Raw genomic sequence first — 26,522 nt, forward strand, 5'->3', positions numbered from 1 at the left:
AAACATTGATTTTTCCCTCTCGCTGCCGCTGCTGATAGTCCTGTCCTTCACGTGTTCCCCGAAGTACCACTGTCCCCAGCCTGCACGCACAGGGGAGATGATGTGGAGGACGGGACTATCAGCGGCGGCGGCAGCGAGAGGGAAAAATCAATGTTTTCAGCTGCCAATGTCCATCCCCCTCTTGCTGCCGCCGCTGATAGTCCCGTCCTCCACGAGTTCCCCGAAGTACCGCTGTCCCCGCACAGGGGAGATGATGGACCCCTCTCACCGCCACCGCCACCGCTGAAAGTCCCGTCCTCCACGCTCCTGTCAGCTCCACGCAGTAGCGCGATCAGCTGAGCTGTCACTGAGGTTACTCGCGGCCACCGCTGGATGCAGCGGTGGCCGCGGGTAACCTCGGTGACAGCTCAGCTGATCGCGCGGCTGTCTTCATTTGCTGCATGGAGGTGACCGGAGCGGCGGTGTCTGCTGCAGCTCCTGTCACCTCCATGCAGCACAGCTGGATGCGGCGCTGGACCATCCTGGATTACGCCGGACATGGAGGGCTTTGTCGGGGTTAATAAATTGGTAATGAGGGAATGTGTTTGTGTTTTTTTATTTCTAATAAAGGATTTTTCGGGCGTGTGTGTGTTTATTTACTGTAATTTACAGATTAATCATGGAGGGTGTCTCATAGACGCCTGACATGATTAATCTAGGACTTATTGGCAGCTATGGGCTGCCAATAACTCCTTATTACCCCGATTTGCCAACGCACCAGGGCAAATCGGGAAGAGCCAAGTACAGTCCCAGAACAGCCGCATCTAATGGATGCGGCCATTCTGGGCGGCTGCTGACTGATATTGTTAGGCTGAGGGGCTCCCCATAACGTGGAGCTCCCCATCCTGAGAATACCAGCCTTCAGCCGTATGGCTTTATCTGGCTGGCATTAAAATTGGGGGGGACCGCACGCCAGGTTTTTTTAATTATTTATTTATTTCTAAATTTTTTTTTTTCAATTCAACAAGCTTTATGGGCTTGTTTGACCTGAAAAATACATGAAACAATTGTTGACAAAACTGCAGCCAAAAACGCACCAAAAATGCACCAAAAAAGCACCTACATTTTTTGTGACATTTCCAGGCTCTCTCTGACAAGGTGCAGTTTTGCCTGCAGTTTGGCTGCAGTTTGTGAACACGAAAAAGAAGCAGCGTGCGCATGTAGCCTTTGAGTTTAAAGTGTAACTCCCCTTTCAGGCAGTGCTCCCGTTAAGTATTTATAGCTCGTGTACATAGTACATTGAGTTATGAGGATCGTGTTTTCGGTTCGTGTGCTAATGTGTGCAATGGAAAAAAGGTGATCAGCATGCTGACCCTATTTTAACCAATGTGCTAGTGCACCAGAGTGATTTTCCATACATTCAACGTTCATCTGACTCTGGCATTAGGCAGCTTACCAATTTCCCCTCCAAGTTGGGCCAATCAAACTAGCCTTAAGATAATGCTGCCATACAGTTATTAAGTAATTTGATTTACTACAGCTAAATACACACTGTCCAGATATGGAATGAAAAGTGTCACATAACAGCCAAATAAATTGTCATATAGCATCTACAATTGGAAATTCTGCTTTCCTATAGATGGCGCATTGTCTGTATGAATAGTGGCAGATGGCATCCACCTACATAACTACTTGGCAGAGGCTCAGATGAGTTCCAGTTGTCATCTTCTAGTTTGGAACAAATGCATCTCATGCAGAGATGCCACCATTTCAGGACACAATGCCATAATATTGTGTGTAACTAGTAAGATCGTTCCCTCATTGACCGACTGTAACCACAGAGCTTGTTGCCTCAAACTGACTAAACCTTTTTCTGGTTACATCATTCTATTGTTAGGTACCAAGTCAAGAGTCACAAACCACACATCCAAAACTGACACACTGCATACAAACTGTGTAGTGTAAGATAAAGGCCATGATCACACTATTACCTGGTGGTAGAGTTGGTAGTTTGGAAGCGTTGATAATCCTCCGCAGCTACTGGTATGTGCTGATTGCCTCCATTGTCGAAATTGTGCGATGGGGACACTGGTCACAGGGCAATATTCAGACAACTGAAGTTGTGGTCTTTAAGTTGTGCTTCTACATGATTCATTAAGACTTCTTCCCATTATTTATTCTCGAATCTATGACTCTTCTGTGCTCCCTAATGTGTATAGTTTATGCTGGCCACAGACTGCTTTGAACTGGGGTACACAGAAGATGGGAACTGTCGAGGAGATCCTGGACTCTCATTGCCGCCACCCTACAGACTACACTGGGAAATTCCTCCCATGGTGAGAATATTAAACAGTCTTAAACATCATTTTAGTGAATTTGCATAAGCTTGAAAAATTTCTTCTTACCCCTTTTAGATTCAGTAGGTTTTAATATGTATTATATGTTTGTAAATGGATTAAATTCTTTATTGAAGTGTAGCATTGGGGCCAAAATGATTGATAACAGTATTTTTGTGTTTTTTTATTTTAACAGTTTATTATAAAGGTTATTGTTAAATGACAATCTGATATTGGTGCTTTGCTGTGGTTACAGGATTATGCATATCTTTAGGAGACTGAATAGACTGTGGTCTTCCATTTATCCAGTTATTAGGACATCTTTATAGTATGTGTTCAAGGCTTGAATGTCACTTTCTATATCGGATAAAGATTTGATCCTTTGTGGATATCACTTTGTGTCTCTTTTCTAGTGTCGAGACGTCATTGAATCGTCCTACTTCACAGCTAAAACACTAGCAGATGATGTGGACTTTTACTGCCTCCGCTTCACAGATTTTGGAAAAGGAGTGATCAAAAAATGCCGGAGCAGCCCTGATGCCTTCCTGCAGATTGCCCTCCAACTGGCCCACTATCGGGTAAATCTACCACCAAACATTTCTATGACAATTGTTTAAATTTTTCGTGGCAGCTGTGAGGTCTAAAACAGATAAACATAAAAGGGATTGTTCATCATTAACATGCCCCATACAAAAAGGAACAAAACCCATATCACCTGGACCAACATTCTAGTGACATTGACACTTTGACTCCTGGTAGTTATGTGACATTGTCACTTGAACGCTGGAGCCAATCAGAATGTGCCTATTGTATTCAGCCTTTCAGTATTCATCAGAGTGGACATTGATTGGTTGCAGTGGTCATGTGACAAAAAAATGTATGTGACCGCCTTGAGAGACAGTGCCAAAATTGCTGGAACTTCCCCAGTCCAGTGTGTTTCTTTGATATGGGTCACATTAGCAGTTAAGATGTTGCTGTCCAGTATTTACAGGTTCCCTCTTTCTGTGTGTTTAGTGTATGGGAGACATCATAGCAGCTTATCTTCTCATATCCCAACTCAGTCAATTAGAGATCAATCCTGGTGGCTTAGTGGTTAGCACTGTTGCTTTGCAGCTCTGGGGTCTTGGGTTCAAATCCCACCAAGTATAACATCTGCAAGGAGTTTGTATGTTCGTGTTTGCATGGGTTTTCCCAGGTTCTCCAGTGTCCTTCCACACAAAGATATACTGATAGGGAAATTAGATTGTGAGCCTCAAGAGCGAAAGTGATGAAAATGGAAAATGATAGCTCTATATAAGCAAAGTACAATCAATAGTAATATTAATTAGAGCTTGTAGATTAGAAAACTGATTAAAATAAAGGATGTACGGTATATAATGGCCAGAACATGTACAAAAAGCACAGCTTAGGTGCATACATGACAGCTTATTCCAATATTTACTTGACTGTGCAGTTAAACTTGAGTTTTTTTTGTTCTGACTTTGTTGCTCAAAACTTAAGGTACCGTCTCACATAACGAGATCGCAGCTGAGACACGGTTTCTGTGACGCAGTAGCAATCCCGTTAGCAATCTCGTTATGTGTGACACCTACCAGTGATCAGGCCCCTGCTGTGAGATCTCTAGTCGTTGCTGAATGGTTGGGACCATTTTCTTCAAAGGCGATGTCCTGCTGGGCAGGACACATCGCTGTGTTTGACACTGTGTGACAGGGTCACAGTGACTGCATCGTTGGTAAGGTCTGACTGTGTGACATCTCACCAGCGACATCCCAGCGACTTACCGGCGATCCCTATCAGGTCGCATCGTTTTCGGGATCGCTGGTAAGTCGTTGTGTGTGACTGGGCCTTAACAGGCAAAGGAATGATAATTGTCTCTTATTTTGGTCAAAAACATCACAATTGTGCACAAATATAATCAGCTTTTTAACAGCATAGTATAATACGCACTTCTAATTATGACTGACTACTTTCTCTTCATAACGAGAGTACTTTTAATTGTTGGCATTAATTTACCGGAGAGGAAGAGGGAATCTGTTCCAGTTCACATTTACCTCTGGCTTATTTCCTAATATTTAAGCTTATTCCAAGTTAATTTTGCCTCCTCTTTTGACTTCTTTCCACTTCTGTTGAATGTGTTTTGGCAGGATAAGGGTCACTTCTGTCTGACATACGAAGCTTCAATGACTCGCCTGTTTCGGGAAGGTCGAACAGAAACGGTTAGGTCTTGCACCTCCCAGTCATGTGACTTTGTAAAAGCCATGGAGGATCCCAATCAAACAGTGCGTATATACTTTGTGGCTTCATCTTTTCTCCATTCTTGATGTGCATATCTAGATGAATTCACTGTGATCATTATGCCCTTTTACATAGAAAGAAAATCGCATGGCTCTTTACCGAGCTGCGGCTGAGCGTCACCAGCTCATGTATCGTTTAGCAATGACCGGCAAAGGAATTGACCGTCACCTTTTCTGTCTGTTCCTTGTTTCTAAGTATCTGGGAACGGAGTCTCCTTTTCTTCAGCAGGTGAGAGCTAAACATATTTTGTGCATAGAGAAGTGTTTTAGTGATGCTATAATGTAAAGGGAGCCTGTCAGCAGATTCATGTTGTTCTAACCCAATGGAGCACAGCCTACAGCCCGGGGGCAACATGTGGGCCGTGTTGCCATACTGTGTGACCCCAACCCCTGTGTTCAGTAAATCTCATAAGCTATGGGTATATCAATGCTCCTAGTATGCTCATCTTGACTCCTTTTTCCTGAATTGCTTAAAAAAGGAGCAGAGGACCCTTTTTTTGTACAAAATTTGGATGTTCCAGAATAAAACCCAACTTAATAGAATATATTATGTATAGTACTTTTGATATATACTTCATATCTTAATGAAAAATGTGAGGATGGAAGGCACTCACCAGTTGTTTTTTTTGCAGAAAAATTCACATTTATTTTTTTTAGAGAAGGAAAAACATCCTAGGAAGGAGGGGGGAGAGGGAGACACGGAGCACACCCTCTCCTTCCTAGGATATTATTCCTTTTATAAAAAGAATAAATGTGAATTTTTCTGCAAGAAAAAACTGGTGAGTGCCTTCCATCCTCACATTTTTCATTTTCGATTGTTATATGCTTATCCTTTGAAGTTGCACTGCCAGTTTCAGACCCGTACTCAGGAGTTAAGTCTGTTCACCGAGGCAGGTGAATGAGGTGCAGTGATTACTAGCTGGAAGTTAGTGCTCGGCTTTCCTTCTACCCTGGTTGATTTACTTCATATCTTAATACCCCTATACATTTTTGTGGCCTTTGGGAGTGTTAAAATCGAAAATTTGGCATTTGGACCTAAAAAGAGTGATCATCTCTGTCCTAACCACACACTATACATAATACCAATAGACTTTGCCGATAGTAATGAGACATGTTTTACTTGGAAATTCTGTTATGGTGTTAGAAAAAGCAGGTAGAAAAGCTGGAAATGCAAAACAAGCGCAATAGGGTCTGATCTAAGAATATTTGGTAGAGCATAAGCAGGTGCGCTCACCTTGAAGGGTTGTGTAGGCACTACTTCTTTAAAAGCATAAAAACAGTTGCCGCAGGTCCTGATGGAAGTCAAAAGATGTCAGGAGAAAAAGGACATAATCTGCGCTGCTGATGATCCAAAATTAGTAACACAGCAGACAAGGAGTGGATGACATGTGGTTCATTTGAGCCTACACGTTTCAAAACACTCTGGTTTCTTCATCAGGAGAAAAAGGTAATTATAATATGGGAATGAGCATAGCCCTGTATCTCTGACATCATAGACAGTAGAAAGCACTATATATCCCCATAATTATTAGAATGCATGTATCATTCCTCTATTCTTCCTCACTGCTGTTGTAACTGGAAATGCTGGTTTTATTGTAACCTCTGCTATTCCATTCTTGTCTATGGGAATGATGAAGATGGCTGTGTGCTGAACTTAACTGCCCTTTCAATCTCAGACACTAAATGGAATGGAAGTGGTCATAGGATGACAATGTACTCCTTTTAATAACGATTACACTGCGGAGGAAAGAAAGTCTTGACCCCTGTTCTTGTGGAGAGTGTGGCTCCCAGCAGCGGGGCTCCCAGCAGCGGGGCTCCCAGCAGCGGGGCTCCCAGCAGCGGGGCTCCCAGCAGCGGGGCTCCCAGCAGCGGGGCTCCCAGCAGTGGGGCTCCCAGCAGCGGGGCTCCCAGCAGTGGGGCTCCCTACCAGCAATCACACATTTATCATTGACCTCTTTAACCCCAAACCTCTTTGGATTGCAGTTTCAGACTGTGTAGAATCAAGGGAAAAAATTGTATTAAAACAATGCTTATTGTTCTTGTACAGAAATGCTTTAAAAAAAAAAAAAAATCACTTTCATTAATATTTTTCTGGGCTAAACCTGTGTTATTCTGTATGTGTGGTATAGGTGTATTAATATACTCATCAATTGCCATTTTCTCCGGGGTCCAGGTCCTTTCCGGTCCTATTCTGCGTCACGTGACTAAATTTCCGACTCTCCAGATATTAAAAGAATCTGTTTGTCAGCCAGAAATCGCTTTTACAATGTAAGTCTATTGATCAGGACTAGAAACCATAGGTTTACATTGTAATAGCATCTTCTGGCTCACATATTAACCCCAGTATAAGCTGACAAGTCAGAATAGTCGTCACGTGCACAGAAGAGGTGCGGTGTGGTGCGGAAAACCAAAGATGGCGAGTAGTAAGGATATTAATATACCTACACTACAATACATGTACAATCTCACAGGTTTATCCCAGAAGAATTTTAATGGGAATGCTTCTTTGAGTAATTTTATTGCATTAAAAAAAAAAATAAAAAAATAATACAACTCTCTATTCACTACTCTTTCCCCTCCCCCACCCCCCATCAAAAATCCCAAAGTAAAACAGTAGTCACTGCTCGTGCAGAAGTTCATAGTTTATAGTCCATCAGCTGCTCTTTCAGTAGCCAGGAAAATTATTGCAGAACTTTTATAAACAAAAGGACAGAGAGGGCGCTCCTGTGTGAAATACACTTCACACAGTATGCTGCACCTCAAAAAAGGAGTTTTGCGATCCTCAGGCAGAGCCCGTAACTGAAACAAAAGGACAGAGAGGGCGCTCCTGTGAGAAAACCAGCCATACCGTGTTTTTTTTTTTTTCCTTTGATTTGCAGAACTTTTATGTAACTTTTAGATTTTTGATTTTCATGATATACAGCTGTAGACATAGTTATTAAACACGTCACCAATTTTCTAAGTAAATATACCTATAAAAGTGCTATTGACATGAATTTCTCACCAGATGTCTGTAACAATCCATTCAATCCACACAGGCAAAGAAATCAAACCATAGGAGTCCATAAATTAACATGCTGATGACATTGGTTACAGAAGAATGTCTAAACTACTGAAGATTCCAGTGAGCACTGCTGGGGCCATAATCTGAAAGTGGAAAGAACATCAATAACCCGACAGCGATAAGGTGTTACCCGCAAAATTTCAGACAGAGAAATGAAAAGAATTGTCAGAAGAGTTGTCCAAGAGCCAAGAACCACTTGTGTAGATCTACATAAAGACCTGGAATCAGCAGGTACAATTGTTTCAAAGGAAACTATAAGTAATACACTCAACCTCCATGGCCTGTATACACACTCCCCAATCAAGACTCCATTGCTGAACAAAAAGCATGTTCAAGGATGTTTAAAGTTTACTCAACAATATTTAGACAAGCCTGTGAAATACTGGGAGAATTTAGCCTGGTCAGATGAGACCAACATTTAACTCTTTGGATGTCATAATACACACCATGTTTGAAGTCCAAAAGGCACTGCATATGACCCCAAAAACACCATACCAACCGTGACGTTTGGAGACTGGAGAATAATGGTGCATGGTTGTTTTTCAGCATGCGGCACTGGCAAACTTTATATAATTGAAGGAAGGATGAATGGACAAATGTACCAAGACATTCTTGATAAAAATCTGCTGCCATCTACCAGGATGATGAAAATGAACTAAGGGTGGACATTTCAGCAAAACAATAATCCCAAACACACAGACAAGGAAAATCTCAATTGATTTCAGAGGAAGAGAAAATAGAGCTGCTAGAATGACCCAGCCAATCACCTGACCTGAATCCTATAGAAACTTTATGGAAGGAACTAAAGCTTAGAGTTCATAGGAGCCCACCGAACGTTCAGGATTTGGAGACTGTGTGGAAGAATGAGCCAAAAATCACACCTGAGCAATGATTGCGACTAGTTTCTCCATACAGGAGGCATCTTGAAGTTGTCATCATTATTGTTGTCATAAAGTTTTTTGTATGAAGTATTAAATACATTTCAGTAAGTGTATAGTGTATTCAAGATTAAAAATAACTTAATATATGGACATCTATGGTTTGTTTTGTCTGTCTGTGTGGATTGGATGGGATGTTATTGTCATCTGGTGAGAATTTCATGTCAATAACTTCTTTAGAAAGATATTAATTAAGAAAATTGATGACGTTTTCAATACTTATTTCACCTGCTGTATTAGTCTTTAAGGTGCGGAAATTCCTTGGCAATTTTTTCTTGAATACATGACTTGCATCATTGAATGTCATGACCACTCCGCTTGCCCCCTTGGATTTACAGGTGCTGTCAGAGCCCTGGAGATTGTCCACATCTCAGACTCCACAGCAGCAGCTGAAATTGTTTGATTTGGAGGAATTCCCAGAACACATTTCTGCTGGAGGAGGATTTGGACCCGTAAGTAATGAAAAAAATGGATGCCAACATAAACCTGTCTTCCACAATTATAAATGGTAAATATTCTAGTTTACTCTGCCAGTCTCTGCTTACAGTGTGTATCCACTTACTGTAAGCTACATTCATACATGAACCATGAATGCTGCAGCTATTTATACACATTCTTACATTTGAAGTTTACCAGTTGCTCATGTACGTTATAACTGAACATTTAGTATCAGAAAAGTTTAATTTTATCCATTGTTTCAACAGTCAAAGGTAATCTGTCAGCAGGTTTTTGCTGTGTAATCCGAGAGCACCATTATTTAGGTGATTTCCAGGGATGAGTCACTTACTGGACTGTGTTTTTCTGATTATTAATAATAATAATAATAATAAATAAATAATAAATCTTTATTTCCATAGCGCCAACATATTCCGCAGCGCTTTACAACTCAGGAAGATCATATACAAAAAAGTAACATTTATAGAAAATACAATAGTAGTATGAGAAAAAAAAAAAAAGACAACCCTGCTTGTGAGCGCTTGCAATCTACAATGAGGTCGGGAGGGCGGGGGGTACAAGGTTACAAGTGCCTATTTACAATGACTATCCAGCCATTTCAAGGAAATGGGGGATAGAGGATGCCTTTACCAGTCAGCCAGAACCTTGAGATGCATTTGGATGTCATGGAGTTTGACGTGGGGCTATGTTCTGAGAGGTCGTGGAGGGACTATGTGAATTTAATTTGGTTAGGGAGTGTGATAGGCCTCCCTGAAAAGATGCGTTTTTAGGGAGCGTCTGAAGCTGAGTAAGTTGTAATTCGTCCAAGCTTCTTGGGGTAGAGCGTTCCAAAGGATTGGTACAGCTTGGGAGAAGTCTTGGATATGAGAGTGTGAAGTTCGGATTAGTGTGGATGTTAATCGAAAGTCATTTGCATAGCATAGAGAACGGGTGGGGTGATAGACAGAGAGGAGGGTGGAGATGTAGGGGGGTGCTGCACTGTGGAGAGTTTTGTGGGTGAGAACAAGCAATTTGAATTGAATCCTGTGATACATTGGCAGCCGGTGCAATGACTGGCTCAGAGCAGAGGCATCCGAGTAGCGGTTAGCCAGGTAGGTGACCCTGGCTGCTGCATTAAGGATGGACTGTAGAGGAGAGAGTCTAGTTAGAGGAGACCAATTAACAGAGAGTTACAGTAGTCAAGGTGGGAGTGCATCAGGGCCACGGTGAGGGTTTTCGTAGTTTCCATTGTGAGAAAGGATTCTAGAGATGTTCTTGAGGTGCAAGCGACCGCAGCGGGCAAAAGATTGTATATAGGAGGTGAAGGAGAGATCGGTGTCAAGTATAACACCCAGACAGCGAGCCTGCTGCCTAGGCATTTTCGTGGTGCCAATCAGTGTTTTATCAGAAGGAGATTATCACCACAGGACAACTGGTCTGATGCCTCTTAGTCCAGCAACACCTGATTTTATTGAAAAAGCAAAACACAGCCCAGTAATTGACACATTGCTGTAATCTGGGTCTCTGTCCCTATATCATGATGCTATCAGATTATGTAGCCAAAACCTGCTAACAGATTCTCTTTCATAGGATGATGCAAAATTACTATAGAAACTATTGATCTTCTTACAGGTAGCTGATGATGGTTATGGTGTGTCATACATCTTTGCGGGAGAGAACGTCATCACTCTGCACATTTCTAGCAAATTCTCCAGTCCTGAAACGGTATGAGTCCTCTGTGTTGCTTTGAATTTAATTAAAGGACCATGTAGACTCCGACTAAGGGGGTATTTTATAAATTAGGCGTGTGTGATATGTACTGTAAGTAAAGTAGATGGGAATTATTAATTCCATCAGTTTAAGACCGTGTTTAAACCTGTTTGTTAACTATACCACCAAATAAGGATGAAGCGGGCTTTACACGCTACGACATCGCTAGCAATTGCTAGCGATATCGAGCGTGTAAGCACCCGCCCCTGTCGTGGATGCGATATCGTGTGATCGCTGTCGCAGCGAACATTATCGCTACGGCAGCGTCACACGCACTTACCTGGTCGTCGTCGTCGCTGTGACTGCCGAAAAAATCCCTCCCTCAAGGGGGAGGGACGTTCGGCATCACAGCGACGTCACCGCGACATCACTAAGTGGCTGGCCAATCAAAGCGAAGGGGCGGAGATGAGCGGGACATAACATCCCGCCCACCTCCTTCCTTCCTCATTGGGGCCGGCGACAGGTAAGGAGACGTTCTTCTCTCCTGCGGTGTCACACATAGCGATGTGTGCTGCCGCAGGAGCGACGAACCACATCAATAATCAACCATTACCGATTTTTGGTTTTGGGACGACCTCTCCATGGTGAACGATTTTCACCATTTTTGAGGTCGCTTAAGGTCGCTGGTAAGTATCACACGCTGCGATATCGTTAATGACACCGGATGTGCGTCACTAACAACGTGACCCCAACGATAAAACATTAACAATATCGTAGCGTGTTAAGCCCCCTTAAGAATTACCCGCCCCCAAAAAAAGTTTGACTTTTCACGTGGATATCTTAATAGGAATGTGCCATCATAAAATACCTGTTGTTTAAAATCCCAGTTTTTATGTAAAAAAGATAAAAAAAATAAGTGTGGAAGGCATCACCTCTCTATAGAGTAGATAAGTGTCCATCATCCGCAGTAGGTCACAGCTTGCCTCACCACCTCTCATCACAGTGACGTTTTCCTGGATCAGAACTTGTCTAGAACCTCCCGTCTAGAAGTCAATGAGCCCGAGCCAGTCTATGGGCTATGTTAATTTAGTTGCTGAAAAGAACAGTTAGGTTGAGCCTAAACTCTTCACCATCCGGCGATTTTCTGGTTTTTGTTTTGTTTTTTTTCTCACCTTCTTCCAGGAGCCATATTTTTTTTTATCTTTCAGTCAGTATAGCCCCATGAGGGCTTGTTTTTTTGGAACGAGTTGTACTTTTGAATGAAACCATTAATTTTCCATATTCTGTACTGGAAAATTGGGAAAAAAAGTGCTGTGAAATTGCAAAAAAATTGCAATTTTACTATTGATTTATTATTTTTTGTCTTTATATGTACCATATACACTATATGGTAAAACTGGAGATAACCATAGGGACTACTGCGCTCACAAATACAATGGCAAAAAAGCTGACATGCACATGGGCATTGGGTAGAAATGGTACCTGAGAAAGGATGTATGAAGATTGGACCAGGACCCAGGGGGTGCTAGGAGGATGAGTGGGGAAGACTGGTATGACCAGGTCTGTGGGGAAACTGAGCATTTGGGATTAGTAGTATGTTGGGACAGGGCTGACTGAAAGGTTGTAGGGGAAAAAAAGACTTGCAATGATTTGGATGGGGTACAAGGGCACTGCGAGCTGGGGATGTTGGTTGAGTGTTGGACTAGAGGTCACCTGAGGGAATGCAAAGGTGGTAGAATTGCTGGTTAGTGGTTGATTGCAGTTGTTGAGTGTACAGTTCTGGTGTCAGGTGTGGATGAATCGGTGTACTTGAACAAGATACCTGTATGTCGTGCTGGTCCGCTAGGAAGAGTATACTTGGACGTGTCAGCAGTAAATGCAAAGGAAAAGGGGGCTGTGCTGATAATGCGAGTACCAAAATGAGTAGAGTACTAAAACATGAATAGGAAATACAATTAGTTTAATTTCTAGTTTTATTTCTATCATGCAGCCAATGTCTGTAGACTGGAGATAGATGGGCAGGAAGGGACTTAGTGTTTCTCAGGAGTAGAATGCCGAGGTCTTACCTGACCTTTACAGTGACGAGATGCCAGGGGAGGTCCGTAGGTAGATGGTGGTCTATGTTACAATGCAGCTGCAGACAAAGAGATAGTCGCCACAGCGACTGCTGGGAGCAGTGCCGAGGATGGTGGTGCGCTGCTATCCCCCGGTGGTGTGGATGCCCGAGGAGGTGGGTTTAGAACAGAGGGCTCTGCACAGCTCACAGGTGAGTGAGACTGGAAGCAGTAGCCACATGTTCAGTGACGTGGAGTCAGTGGGTTTGGTGAATGGCAGGGAGCTCTGGCTGGAAAACTACTCTGCCTGGTGGGTGCTTGCGCAGAAGCAAGGTGACGTAACAGAGCACAGACTTTAGTTTGATTTCCTTGGCCTATATTTAGGAGGCATCACCCCATCTTTCCCATGCACAAATGTCCTGGTTAGCCAATAAAAGTATCACTCCTAGAATACTTTTTTCATTTTTGGACATATAATATTTGCATTGATTTTTCTGGATAACACTGTACCACAATTTATGTTGTACATCATCCCTTTAATCTGAAAACTTTGCATTCAATATTTCTTGTGAAACAAGCCTGGCGTTTGTTACCAGAACAGACAGCAGAATGGAACCCCCATAGACGGGTATGACGCTAGTCCGGTATCTCTCCAGCCGGTTTCACTTCACACTGCTCTAGGTGTGAGATAATCCTGTCAATCACCTCCACTAGCGCTTGGAAGTTTCTGGCTATGATCCCCCATTGGATCTTTAAAGTATATTTTCTCTGAAATATCTCTGTCTACAATCGTACAGTCTGTACCTGATTTATGCTGCCTGTGGTTTGGGCACCATGAATAAAGTAACAGATTCCTTTTAACATGTTTTTGTGTAAAATATAATGAACGCAGACCAAAACTGGGTTTAAAGTGTTACCTAGGATAATTAAATGGACTTTTTATATATCGCAGTGGGATTCCACACAAAACTTAAAAATAGTCATATTTTTGACAATTAGAATGATGTTTTCTTACATTTCTTCAGCTTGGTAAATGATGACAACGCTGAGTATCTTTTATAAAAGCCCATCAGATTCTAATGACTAGTGATGAGAGAGCACTACCATGCTCGGTTGATCGGTATTCGTTAAGAGCAGTTGGATGCTTGGATGGGAGCAACTCGTGTACCTAGTATAATGGAAGTCAATGGGGAGCTTGAGCATTTTTCTTGAAGATCGTCCGGAAAAATGACTTTCACTATACTCGATACACTAACCGATCCTGTCTGAACTTCCAACTGCTTGTTACGAGTGCAGAGTACCCAAGCATGGTAGTGCTCACTATATCACCACTAATGACATATTTAGAAGAACCGATATAATAATGAATCAAGTGTTCATTAGAAAATTATTCAGTGATTTATCGACTTTTGTAAACATGCCACCTATGACCTGATAAACAAGCAATACACTTTTTCATTAGGTGATTGGATTATTGATTCCGGTATTAAATCATCATTATCCAAAGCACATTACGCCTTGTAAACAAAAGAGGTGCTACCGATTTAACATAGTTACATAGTTACTTAGGTTGAAAAAAAGACCTAGGTCCATCTAGTTCAACCTTCCTCCACCAGTTCTACATTTAGTCACTAAGTCATTTATAACCAACAATGTTTTGTGTACTGAGGAAATCATCCAGCCCTTTTTTAAAAGCTGTTATAGTGTCTGCCATTACTACCTCTTGTGGTAGTGTATTCCACAGTCTGACCGCTCTAACTGTAAAGAACCCTTTCCTATTTAGGTGTCGGAATTGCTTTTCTTCCACTCGCAGTGAGTGCCCCCTGGTCCTTAGTACTGTCTTTGGAAGAAATAAGTCATGTGCCAGTCCTTTATATTGACCACACATATATTTATACATATAAATGAGATCTCCTCTGAGACGTCTTTTTTCTAAGCTAAACATATCTAACTTTTTCAACCTGTCATCATATGGGAGGCCTTCCATTCCTTGTAATAGTCTAGCTGCCCGCCTTTGAACTGACTCTAACTTCTGAATGTCCTTTTTAAAATGTGGAGCCCAAAACTGGATCCCATATTCCAGATGTGGCCTTACAAGTGATTTATAGAGGGGTAACAATACGTTGGGATCACGGGATCTAATCTCTCTTTTTATACACCCTAAAATCTTGTTAGCTTTAGCAGCTGCTGCTTGACATTGAGTGCTGCTGCTCAGCTTATTTGTAATGAGAATACCCAAGTCCTTCTCCTGTTCTGTAGTCCCGAGTTTACTTCCATTTAATGTATACGCAGCTATAGGATTACTCCGTCCTAGGTGCATTACTTTACATTTATCAACATTAAATCTCATTTGCCAAGTATCTGCCCATTCTGACATCTTATCCAGATCTTTTTGTAATATTGTACTATCCAGGTCAGTTTTTAATATCCTACATAGTTTGGTGTCATCGGCAAAGACTGACACTGTACTATCAATCCCATCCACAAGGTCATTAATAAAGAGAGTAAAAAGAATCGGTCCAAGCACAGATCCCTGCGGCACCCCACTGCTGACTATAGCCCATTTAGAGAATGTACCATTTATGACTACTTTGTTTCCTATCTTTTAGCCAATTCCTTACCCAGTTGCATATTGTGTCCCCTAGTCCTTGCTTCTGGAGCTTTAGTATAAGGCTATTATGTGGTACAGTATCAAATGCCTTTGCAAAGTCCAAATAAATCACATCAGCTGCATTACCAATATCCAGGTTTGAACTTACCCCCTCATAGAACCCCAACAGGTTGGTTAGACACGACTTATCTTTCATGAATCCATGCTGTTTGTCAGTTATCATATTATTTTCTGCAATATATTTTTGCATGTCATCCCTTAAAATGCCCTCAAAAACTTTGCATACTACTGATGTCAGGCTTACTGGACGGTAGTTGCCTGGATCTACCCTCTTACCTTTCTTAAGTATCGGTACCACATCAGCAATCCTCCAATCCTGAGGCACCAACCCTGTTACAAGTGAGTCTAAAAAGATGAGATACAGCGGTCTGTCGATTACGGAGCTCAATTCCCTCAATGTTCGTGGATGAATGCCATCTGGCCCTGGGGATTTGTCAATGTTTAATTTACTAAGACGTAGGCGTACTTCATCTTGTGTTAAATTAATTATATCGGGTGGTGGACTTTGATTTTTCACTTGTTGAATGATCCCTGGTACAGTCAGTTCCTTGGTGAATACAGATGAGAAATGCCTATTTAATATCTCAGTCTTTTGTTTGTCCTCTATAACTAACTTGTTATTATATTTTAAGGGGCCGATACTATCCTTTGTTTTCCTTTTGGCATTAATGTATTTATAAAAGATTTTGGGATTTATTTTAATGTCATTGGCGATTTTTGTTTCAGTAGCTAATTTTGCTTGTTTGATTTCTTTTTTACATTTCCTATTGATATCTTTATACTCCTGCAATGCTATTTCTGTATTCTCAGCCTTTAAGATTTTAAATGCCCTTTGTTTTTGTTTTATTATACTTTGTACAGTCTTATTTATCCATAGTGGTTTCTTTTTATTCCTGGACATTTTATTACCAGAGGGTATACGTTTTTTACAGGACTCTAGTAGTATATCCTTAAACTTACCCCATTTATGTTCGGTATCCCCAGTTACCATGACTTTGTCCCAATCTACACATTTAAGCTCTTCCCTTAATTTGTTGAAATCAGCTTTCCTAAAATTCCAGGTTTTAGCATTCCCCCTTTGAAATGTTCTATTGAATATTATGTTGAAGCTTACCATATTATGATCGCTGGTGCCCAAGTGCTCCCGGACCTGTAGATCTGAAATTGTATCCGGTCTATTTGACAGGACCAGATCTAGCAAATTATCTCCCCTGGTCGGTTCACCTACCATCTGAGAGAGGAAATGGTCTTGAATGGTAGATAAGAACTTACAGCTTTTAGCAGAACCAGAAGATTCTATGTCCCACTGAATGTCTGGATAGTTGAAATCCCCCATAATAAGAACCCGATTATTATTATTAGCTGCCTTTTCAATTTGTTCCAGCATTTCACCCTCTATTTGTTCAGGTATGTTAGGAGGCTTATAGCAAACTCCAATTAGCATTTTTCCATTATTCCCCTCCCCATGTACATTTACCCATACTGACTCTACATTGTTGCTGTTCCCCTCAATGTCATCATACAACACAGGTTTTAGGTTAGATTTAATAAATATACACACCCCACCACCTTTTTGGCCTTTCCTGTCCTTCCTAAATGTACTATAACCCTGTATGTTTGTCACCCAGTCATGGCTTTCATCCAGCCAGGTTTCCGTAATGCCCACCACATCATAATCCATGGTTGACATAAGAGTCTCCAATTCATTCATTTTGTTTGCAAGACTTCTTGCATTTGCCAGTAGACATTTAATCCTATTAACACCTTTATTACTCCTAGCCTCCCTACATTCCTTGTATGTCCCATCCCCCCCTAATCCTTCATTGACCCCTACCGTCTCCCTGTCTCTATCTGCTCTATCTATCCCCTTATTTGCTCCACTACCCTCCCTCCCCCCCGATCCTAGTTTAAAAGCTCCTCCATCCGTCTGACCATTTTCTCCCCCAGCACAGCTGCACCTTCCCCATTGAGGTGCAGCCCGTCCCTACCGTAGAGCCTGTAGCCGACTGAGAAGTCGGCCCAGTTCTCCATGAACCCGAACCCTTCCTTCCTGCACCAATTTCTAAGCCACATATTTATCTCCCTAAGCTCCCGCTGTCTTTCTAGTGACGCTCGTGGCACCGGTAGTATTTCTGAAAACACCACCTTGGAGGTCCTGGACTTCAGCTTCTCTCCTAGTTCCCTGTAATCATTTTTAAGGACCTTCCACCTGCCTCTAACTTTGTCATTAGTACCAATGTGCACCATGACCGCTGGGTTTTCCCCAGCCCCACCCAGCAATCTGTCCGATCCACAATATGCCGAACCCGAGCACCCGGCAGACAACACACTGTTCGGCATTCACGGTCTCGGCGACAGATGACCCTGTCTGTCCGCCTAATTATAGAGTCCCCTACCACCAACATCTGTCTGGGCTTTGCTGCACTCCTATTTCCCTCCTTCCTACAGCAGTTGTTTTCCTGGTTGCTAGGAGCAATATCCTGCTGTAGTGACCCTAGTCCAGGCCCTTCATTCCTAATATCAGCCAAACAGGCATATTTACCAGGTTGTGCCAGGTCAGGACTAGGCTCCCTGACACTTTTCCCCCTACCTCTTCTTCTAACTGTTACCCAGCTACCTACCTCTGGGTCCTGATCTTCCCCACTTCCACCCTCCTCCATATCACTGGCCCCAGCCAGAGAAAGCTCAGTGAGCTCTAAACTCCCTCCAGGTTTGCAACGATGATCAAAAGAAAAAAGCGGAAGCTCACCACACTTTCTGTAGCAGTTTCAGTCCTTGAGATGGTAAATGGGTGCCAGATCCTCTGGTAAGCCGTCGACCGGAAAGGTAGAAATGAAGGAGTGAAGGAACTGCATCTTCCAAGGAGCAATGAGTAAAATCAAAAAAACTTTATTCAAAGCATTTTAAAAACACTAAAAAAAAACCTATAGCATGTTAACACCTGAAGCGTTTCTGGTGCACAAAAAGACGCCCTTAGTCCTAGGAAACTGACTAAGGGCGTCTTTTTGTGTGCCAGAAATGCATCAGTGTTAACATGCTACAGATTTTTTAGAGTGTTTTTAACCCCTTCACGACCATGGACGGATCTATCCATCATGGAGCATGTCACGTTAAGCCCTGCCCCCTGCCGCGGGCAGGGTGCGGCGATCAGCGCACATATCAGCTGTTTTCAACAGATGACATGTGTGCCTGCATGTTACGAGTGGAATCGCATTCCACCCATAACCTTAACCCCTTACATCTCGCTGCCAAAGACTGGCAGCGAGATGTATATACGCACGGTGAAGATTTTCACTTACCGCCGCCCCCACCGGAAGTCACGTGAGTGATCACGTGACTTTCGGTGGTTGCCATGGTAGCACAGGGTCATGTGATGATGCCTGCAGCTATGACGAGTCACTTTCATTTTCACCCGGCCCGGAGGCCAGTGAAGCAGGAAGTGACCGTATCTGCTGTTTACAGCTGTATAGCTGTGATCAGCAGATAGATCAGAGCGATCGGATTGCTGATTGCTATGAACCCCTAGGGAAACTAGTAAAATAAAAAAAAGTAAAAAAAAAGTTTTAAAAAATTTAAAAAAAAACCAAACACCTAAGTTCAAATCACCACCCTTTCTCCCCATTGAAAATTAAAGGGTTAAAAAATAAATAAATATACACATATTTGGTATCGCCGCATTCACAAATGCCTGATCTATCAAAATATAAAATCAATTAATCTAATTGGTAAATTGCGTAGTGGCAAAAAAACTCCAAACGCCAAAATTACATTTTTTAGTCGCCGCAAGTTTTACGCAAAATGCAATAAGAGGCGATCAAAACGTAGCATCTGCGCAAAAATCGTACCATTAGAAACGTCAGCTTGAGACACAAAAAATAAGCCATCACTGAGCCATTGATCCCAAAAAATGAGAACGCTACGGGTTTCGGAAAATGGCGCAAAACGTACGCCACTTTTATTGGACAAGCTTGTGAATTTTTTTTAACCCCTTAGATACAAGTTAATCTATACATGTTTGGTGTCTACAAACTCGCACCGACCTCAGGCATCATACCACACATCAGTTTTACCATATAGTGAACACCGTGAATAAAACATCCCAAAAACTATAGTACCATCACACTTTTTTTGCAGTTTTTCCACACTTTTTTGCTGTTTTCCAGTACACCATATGGTAAAACGTATGGTTTCTTTTAAAGTAAAACTCGTCCCACAGAAAACAAGCACTCATATGGCAAGATTGACGGAAAAATAAAAAAGTTATGGCTCTCGGAAGAAGGGGAGCAAAAAACAAAAACGCAAAAACGGAAAGTGCTCTGGGGCTGAAGGGGTTAAAATGCTTTGAATGAAGATTTTTTTTTATTTTACTCATCGCTCCTTGGAAGTTGCCGATTAATGAAGATATTCTATCTGCACAGAATGGTCACATTAACAGTCTTTTAGTTCATATAGAATTCTAGTTAACCTGTCTATTCGGGTTATGATACGACCGCTGTTTGGCTTGTTGTGTATATACAATTTGCAGTAGTTTACTAGCCGCGGTAAGAAAGTGTAAATACTGATTTAATTATTCAGCTTCCTGATACAACATTTGATTGACCATTAAATGACCATTCATAGGTATTGAGATAGAAACTCTTAACTTATTAGTGAACTATGAAATACTCGTACATTCACTGCCATGCCAATTTGCAGTTAACTCCAAGGACCGTAAATATGTACAGTATAGTATGTACATGACATAAGTTAAGAATCTATGGCCTCCCTCCATCACTCTATGGGTATCTACACATTGCAAGCTTGTTGCTTTGGAGCCTTAAAGGGATTGTCTGGTCAAGTAACTGCAAGTATGTGATTTGCATACAGGTGCTGACTAATGTGCTTGGCCTCCCTCAATACAAGTGAATTGAGCGAGTCTGAGCACGTCTAGTTGGAATGTGGGCGGAAATATGGAAATTGCATACTTGCGGTCATGTGTCGACCCACTCTAAGCAGAAAAAATCTAGAATCCTGTCGGCATGCGGTGTGCACACTGTAATGTGCCCATGGGACAACGTACCCGCGGACTTTTTTGCAAGTCTTTCCACAGGTTCACGCAGCAACTCCCCGGAATCCACAGCTATTCATTGCTGCGGTATATCTGTGGAGTTGTTGCAGTAAACCTGCGGGAACAGTGCCGATTTTGTGCGCAACTCCTGCAGAATTCCTGCTCTCTATCTCCATAGTGGAGGAGCAGGAATTCTGCAGATATTTCCGCATGAATAATTGTCATGTAGTTACGTGCGACTGCGGGAAATCCGCAGCATTTTCCACAGCCGCACATACCGCAGCATTGATATAGCACTCCCCAAAACTCATAGGGTAACATGGGGAATGTCTGTACTTGCGTGAACCTGCGGATTTATCTGGAAAATCCATATAAATCTCTGGGTTTTCCGCGGCAAAATCCGCGGGTACATTGTCTCGTGGGCACATAGCTTAAGGTTTCAGAAGTCTGCAGTCCACAGAGTGACTGCAGACTTTTACCACAACACCAACCAACCCTCTTAACAGGCTGCCCAGTCTGCCATTTAGTTTAGCCTATTAGGAGCGGCCAGTGTAAAGCTGACAAGCACAATCCACTGGGTTGAAAAATATTTCTATATATGCAGTCTACTGGTTACTGCTATAAGCTATTGGGAATAAAAAGAAATAGCTAAGCACAAAATAACAAAAATCCAAAGTAAAAAGAAAGCAATCAAAGCAAAAATATTTCAAAAACCTACAAAAAAACAAACAACCGATACCATGAAATTATCGTATTTCTATGCTGTATAGCGCACGCTAAAAAAAAAAGGTAAATCAACCGTACAAATTCTTGTAAATTTCCATCAGGGTTTTAAAAATATTGTGCAAAAATAGCAATACATAAAAATGACCAAAAATATTAATAAAATCATATATCACGGTAAACTATTAAATATTATCCTCCAATATATATGTATTTTTTTTAAATCAGATCATTTTTATTAAACAGAGAAATGATCATTGCATAACAAATACACATTTTCATAGTAAGTTAAACATCCAATATATATTTTTGAATATTTTTTTCCTGGTTTTTAAGATCTGTCTCTTGTCGATAAATAGGAATCCTAATGATTTTATTTGGGAGAGTATAAATCAGAATAGCCAAATGTCAGTAGAAAATGATTAAATGGCAGATTTAATTTGCCAAAATAATTTTATTATCTGATCCTGAAAGCAGGTAAGCAAACAATATAAAGTGCTTACATATTTACATATTACACGTTAAATATATCCAATAAAATATTGCACATTAGATCCGATTAATCTTACAAGTCATACCCGTCTGTGTAGCAATTTTTGGAGTATACAAAACATTATACCTCCGGGACATAAAGCAGATTACAGGAAAGTCAGTGTAGTTTTAAAGCAGCACACAAATCATTTTTTTTGCCTCTGAAAAATGTTGTAGTGACTCTTGTGTATTCAATCTGTATTACTCTTTTAATTGATGCACCATTTTTCAGTTGTCTGTCATCTTTGTTCTTCTAAATTTATAGATAAGGTTTTTTTAATTTCCTACAATGGCTTTATGAAGCTGGTAGAGTTTAGGCCCCTTTACACACTGAAACTTTCTAGCGATCCCACCAGCGATCCCAACCTGGCCGGGATCGCTACAAAGTCTCTGGTGAGTCGCTGGGGAGCTGTCAAACAGGCAAACCTGGCCAACGACGCAACAGCGATCCGGACCTGCAAAACGACCTCGCTAGTCATTGGGGACGTTGTAAAGCAGCTTTTTGAAAGGGAAGTCGCTAACACAGTCGCTGTAAAGTCCCCTTTACACACTAAAACTTTGCTGCACAGCGGGAAACAAAGGACCAAAGAATGGTCCTGAACGATTTGTAGCGATCAGCAATTTCACAGCAGGGGCCAGGTCGCTGATGTGTTTCACACACTGCAATGTCACTGGGGAGGTCTCTATAACGTCACAAAAGCGGTGACGTTAAAGCGATGTCGTTTGCGATGTTGCAGTGTGTAAAGCCACCTTTTCATTACACTGTCCCTACTCTGACTCCTATATAAGGGTATTCCTATGTGATGTATCTTCAGCCGGTCTTTCCTGCCTCCTGCTTGTGATTTTTCACCATGTCAGCTCTTTCAAGGAAGAGATGGGCTAAATCTGCATCTCATTGGACACACTGGAGATTCTGCACAAAGAACTCATCGATAGTATGTAGCTAGTGTGAGTCAGAAGAGCTTTAGAATTCTATAGCTAATTTTTGTATGAACGTTGCCTCTATATAACTCTGTTAAATAAGGCAGAACTAATGCCTAAAATTGGTTCTCTGGGAATATGTATATATAGTGCTCATCATAATTGAGTACATCCCCATTTGAAAAGTAAGATTTCAATCAATATCTCACTGGACTCTAGAAAAATTTCCCAAATTTTGACAAGGCTGACTTTCATAGAACCTTTTTTTAAACCTATAACATTAAAGTAAGGTTAGTAATATAACTTTGATTTCAAAATCTTTCGTTTTACTAAAATTATTTCATGCAAAAATGAATACACCCCACATCAACAACTATTACATCTAGTATTTTGGGTGACCTTCATGATTTTTAAGGACACTACCAAGTCTTCTAGGCATGGAATGAACAAGTTAGTGACATATTGCAACATTCATATTTTTTTCCATTCTTAAAGAACAACCTCTTTTAGAGCCTGGATTCTGGATGGAGAATGATACTTGACATGTCTGTTCAAAATGTCCCATAGGTGTTTTAATTGGGCCAAGATCAGGAGGCCTACTTGGCCACTGAATCACTTTCACCCTGTTCTTCAGAAATGCAACAGATGTGTATTAGATAATTCTTATTTTGGAAAAGTGCATGTCTACCAAAGGCACGGAGTGATGGTAGCATCTTTTTTTTTTTTTTCAATATAGAGCATTACATCTGTGAATTCAGGATACCATCAATGAAATCTAGCTTCCCGACACCATGAGCACTCATGCAAACCCACATAAGGACACTGTCACCACCTTTTTGCACTGTAGTCACCATGTAATTAGAAAAAGGGCACGTATATCAAGGGCACGGAGTGATAATAGCATCTTCTTTTTCAGTATAGAGCAGTACATCTATGAATTAAGATTACCATCAATGAAGTGTACCTCTCTGACACCAGCAGCACTTATGCAGCCCCACATAAAGACCCTGCCACCACCATGTTTCACTGTAAGCACCATGCATTTAGAAATATTAATTTAGAAAAATGTATTGTTCCTACAGTGAAAAATGATGGCACTGTTCCTATGTGGGCTGCATGAGTGATGCTGAAGTTGGGAGCTATATTTCATTAATTGTATCATGAATCATGAAGGTAGATGTGCACTTTTCCAACATGCCATGCAATGATTCAAAACACTCATCTGTTGCATTTCTGAAGAACAATGTGAAAGTGATTTAGTGGCCAAATATGTCTCCTGATCTGAACCCCAATCAAAACATCTATGGGGATTTCTTTAGAGACAAGTAGACCAGGCTCTAAAAGAAAGTCTTTCTTGAAGAATGGAAAAAGATTTTGCAATATGTTGACAACTAGTTCATTCCATGTTCAGAAGACTTGGTGTCATCCTTAAAAATCATGAAGGTCATACAAAATACCAGATGTATTTATTTGTTTATGTGGGGTATATTAATTTTTGCATCAACTAAATTTAGTAAAACTGACGGTTTTGTAATGAAAGTTACATTATTACCCTTACTTTCATGGCATGGGCTACAAATATTTTTTATGAACCTCAGTCTTGTAAAAATGTGGGATGTTGTTCTCATGTTCAGTGAGATATAAAGGAAAATCTTACTTTTCAAATGGGGTGTACTAATTTATGCTGAGCATTGTATATATGAAAAAGATAATGAAAGGAAATGTCATTATGAATAAATTCCTGAATACCTGTTAATTATCAAATTGTTTTATCTAGGCAACTAATTACTGTAGTACATTGTAATGGCTGCCGCTATGCAGGAAGATATGCTCCCTGTGGATATTTATATCTAATACTCGAGATACAAGGGGTGCGGAGTAAGGATGAGTGAATTGTTTCAAATCAAATAGAATTTATTTAAAATATTCCAAAATTGCAATGATTCCTAACTTTTTGCGATTCAATTTTCGCAATTCAGCAAAATGTTGGCCAGTTTTGCTGGTTTTAAATAGGCTAGGAAGGGACTTAACACTAGAACTACTGAGGTAGTAATTTTGACTACTTTGCACCATGTATTTCTATATAGGTGTCACGAGTCCAGTAGTTCTATTGTTAAAACCATACTCCCTGCGCCCCCTCAAATGTCTCTTCAGTTGCTGACGTTCTTCCCACTGTTTCCTAAAGCACGAGCTCAGGTTCCGGTTTTATCTTCACTCTTTGCCATTGCTTACAGCATTAACTAGGCTTCAACATACTTTTCCCCACATATGATTTTGCATTAAATATTCTTGATGTACATCAAATTTCTCAGCCAAATTTCAGGTGAATGTTCTGAATTTGAATTTCAGCAGTTTTGTTCATCCTCAGTACTGAGGTAAGAAGAGGCTGCTCACACTGCTGTTCGCCCTGTCTTCTTGAATGAATGCTGTGACCTAAAGATATCCTACAGTGGGTACGGAAAGTATTCAGATCCCTTTTAAATTTTTCACTTTTTGTTGCATTGCAGCCATTTGGTAAATTTAAAAAAAACCAACAAATTCTCATTAATGTACACTTTTCACCCCATTTTGTTTAAAAAAAAAAAAAACAAATGTAGACATTTTTGCAAATTTTTTAAACAAGAAATACTGAAATATCACATGGTCATAATTATTCAGACCCTTTGCTCAGTATTGAGTAGAAGCATCCTTTTGAGCTAGTACAGCCATGAGTCTTCTTGGGAATGATGCAACAAGTTTTTCACACCTGGAATTGGGGATCCTTTGCCATTCGTCCTTGAAGATCCTCTCCAGTTCCGTCAGGTTGGATGGTGAACCTTGCTGGACAGCCATTTTCTGGTCTCTCTAGAGATGCTCAATTGGGTTTAGGTCAGGGCTCTGGCTAGGCCAATCAAGAATGGTGAGAGTTGTTCTGAAGCCACTCCTTTATTATTTTAGCTATGTGCTTAGGGTCATTTTCTTGTTGGAAGGTCAACCTTTGGCCAAATCTGGGTCCACAGCACTCTAGAAGAGGTTTTCTTCCAGGATATCTCTGTTCTTGTCCGCATTCATCTTTCACCCCTATAGCATGATGCTGCCACCACCATGTTTCACTGCTGGGATTGTAATGGGCAGCTGATGAGCAGTGCCTGGTTTCTTCCACACATACCGCTTAGAATTATCACCAAAAAGTTCTAGCTTTGTCTCATCAGACCATAGAATCTTATTTCTCATAATCTGGGAGTCCTTCATGCGTTTTTTTGCAAACTCTATGCGTGCTTTCATATGTTTTGCACTGAGGAGAGGCATCTTTCGGGCCACTCTGCCATAAAGGCCCGACTGGTGGAGGGCTGCAGTGATAATTGACTATATGGAACTTTCTCCCATCTCCCTACTGCATCTCTGGAGCTCAGCCACAGTGATCTTGGGGTTCTTCTTTACCTCTCTTATCAAGGCTCTTGTCCCACTATTGCTCAGTTTCGCAGGACGGCCAGGTCTAGGAAGAGTTCTGATGGTCCCAAACTTATTCCATTTAAGGATTATGGAGGCCACTGTGCTCTTAGGAACCTTGAGTACTGCAGAAATTCTTTTGTAATCTTGTAACCGGTCTCTAAGCTGCATGGGCAGTTTCTTTGACCTCATGATTCTCATTTGGCCTGACATGCACTGAGCTGTGAGGTCTTATATAGACAGGTGTGCGCCTTTCCAAATCAAAACCTATCAGTTTAATTAAACACAGCTGGACTCCAATGAAGGAGGAGAACCATCCCAAGGAGGATCACAAGGAAATGGACAGTATGTGATTTAATATGTGTCTGAGCAAAGGGTCTGAATACTTAT

The 26,522-nt window shown here is 41.2% G+C and overlaps 1 protein-coding gene across 1 annotated transcript in view; it reads left to right on the forward strand.

Annotated features, from left to right (window-relative positions):
- Positions 1–26,522, forward strand: part of CPT1B (carnitine palmitoyltransferase 1B) — an 87,227-nt gene that overhangs the window by 56,193 nt on the left and 4,512 nt on the right. Inside the window, exons 13-18 of the mRNA XM_075345445.1 lie at positions 2,199–2,315; positions 2,729–2,893; positions 4,460–4,594; positions 4,686–4,838; positions 8,950–9,063; positions 10,679–10,771. Coding sequence (XP_075201560.1) covers positions 2,199–2,315; positions 2,729–2,893; positions 4,460–4,594; positions 4,686–4,838; positions 8,950–9,063; positions 10,679–10,771 — 777 coding nt within the window. The remainder of the gene's footprint in view (positions 1–2,198; positions 2,316–2,728; positions 2,894–4,459; positions 4,595–4,685; positions 4,839–8,949; positions 9,064–10,678; positions 10,772–26,522) is intronic.

This window comes from Anomaloglossus baeobatrachus, chromosome 4, assembly GCF_048569485.1.
Source record: "Anomaloglossus baeobatrachus isolate aAnoBae1 chromosome 4, aAnoBae1.hap1, whole genome shotgun sequence".
In the NCBI taxonomy this organism is placed as follows: Eukaryota; Metazoa; Chordata; class Amphibia; order Anura; family Aromobatidae; genus Anomaloglossus; species Anomaloglossus baeobatrachus.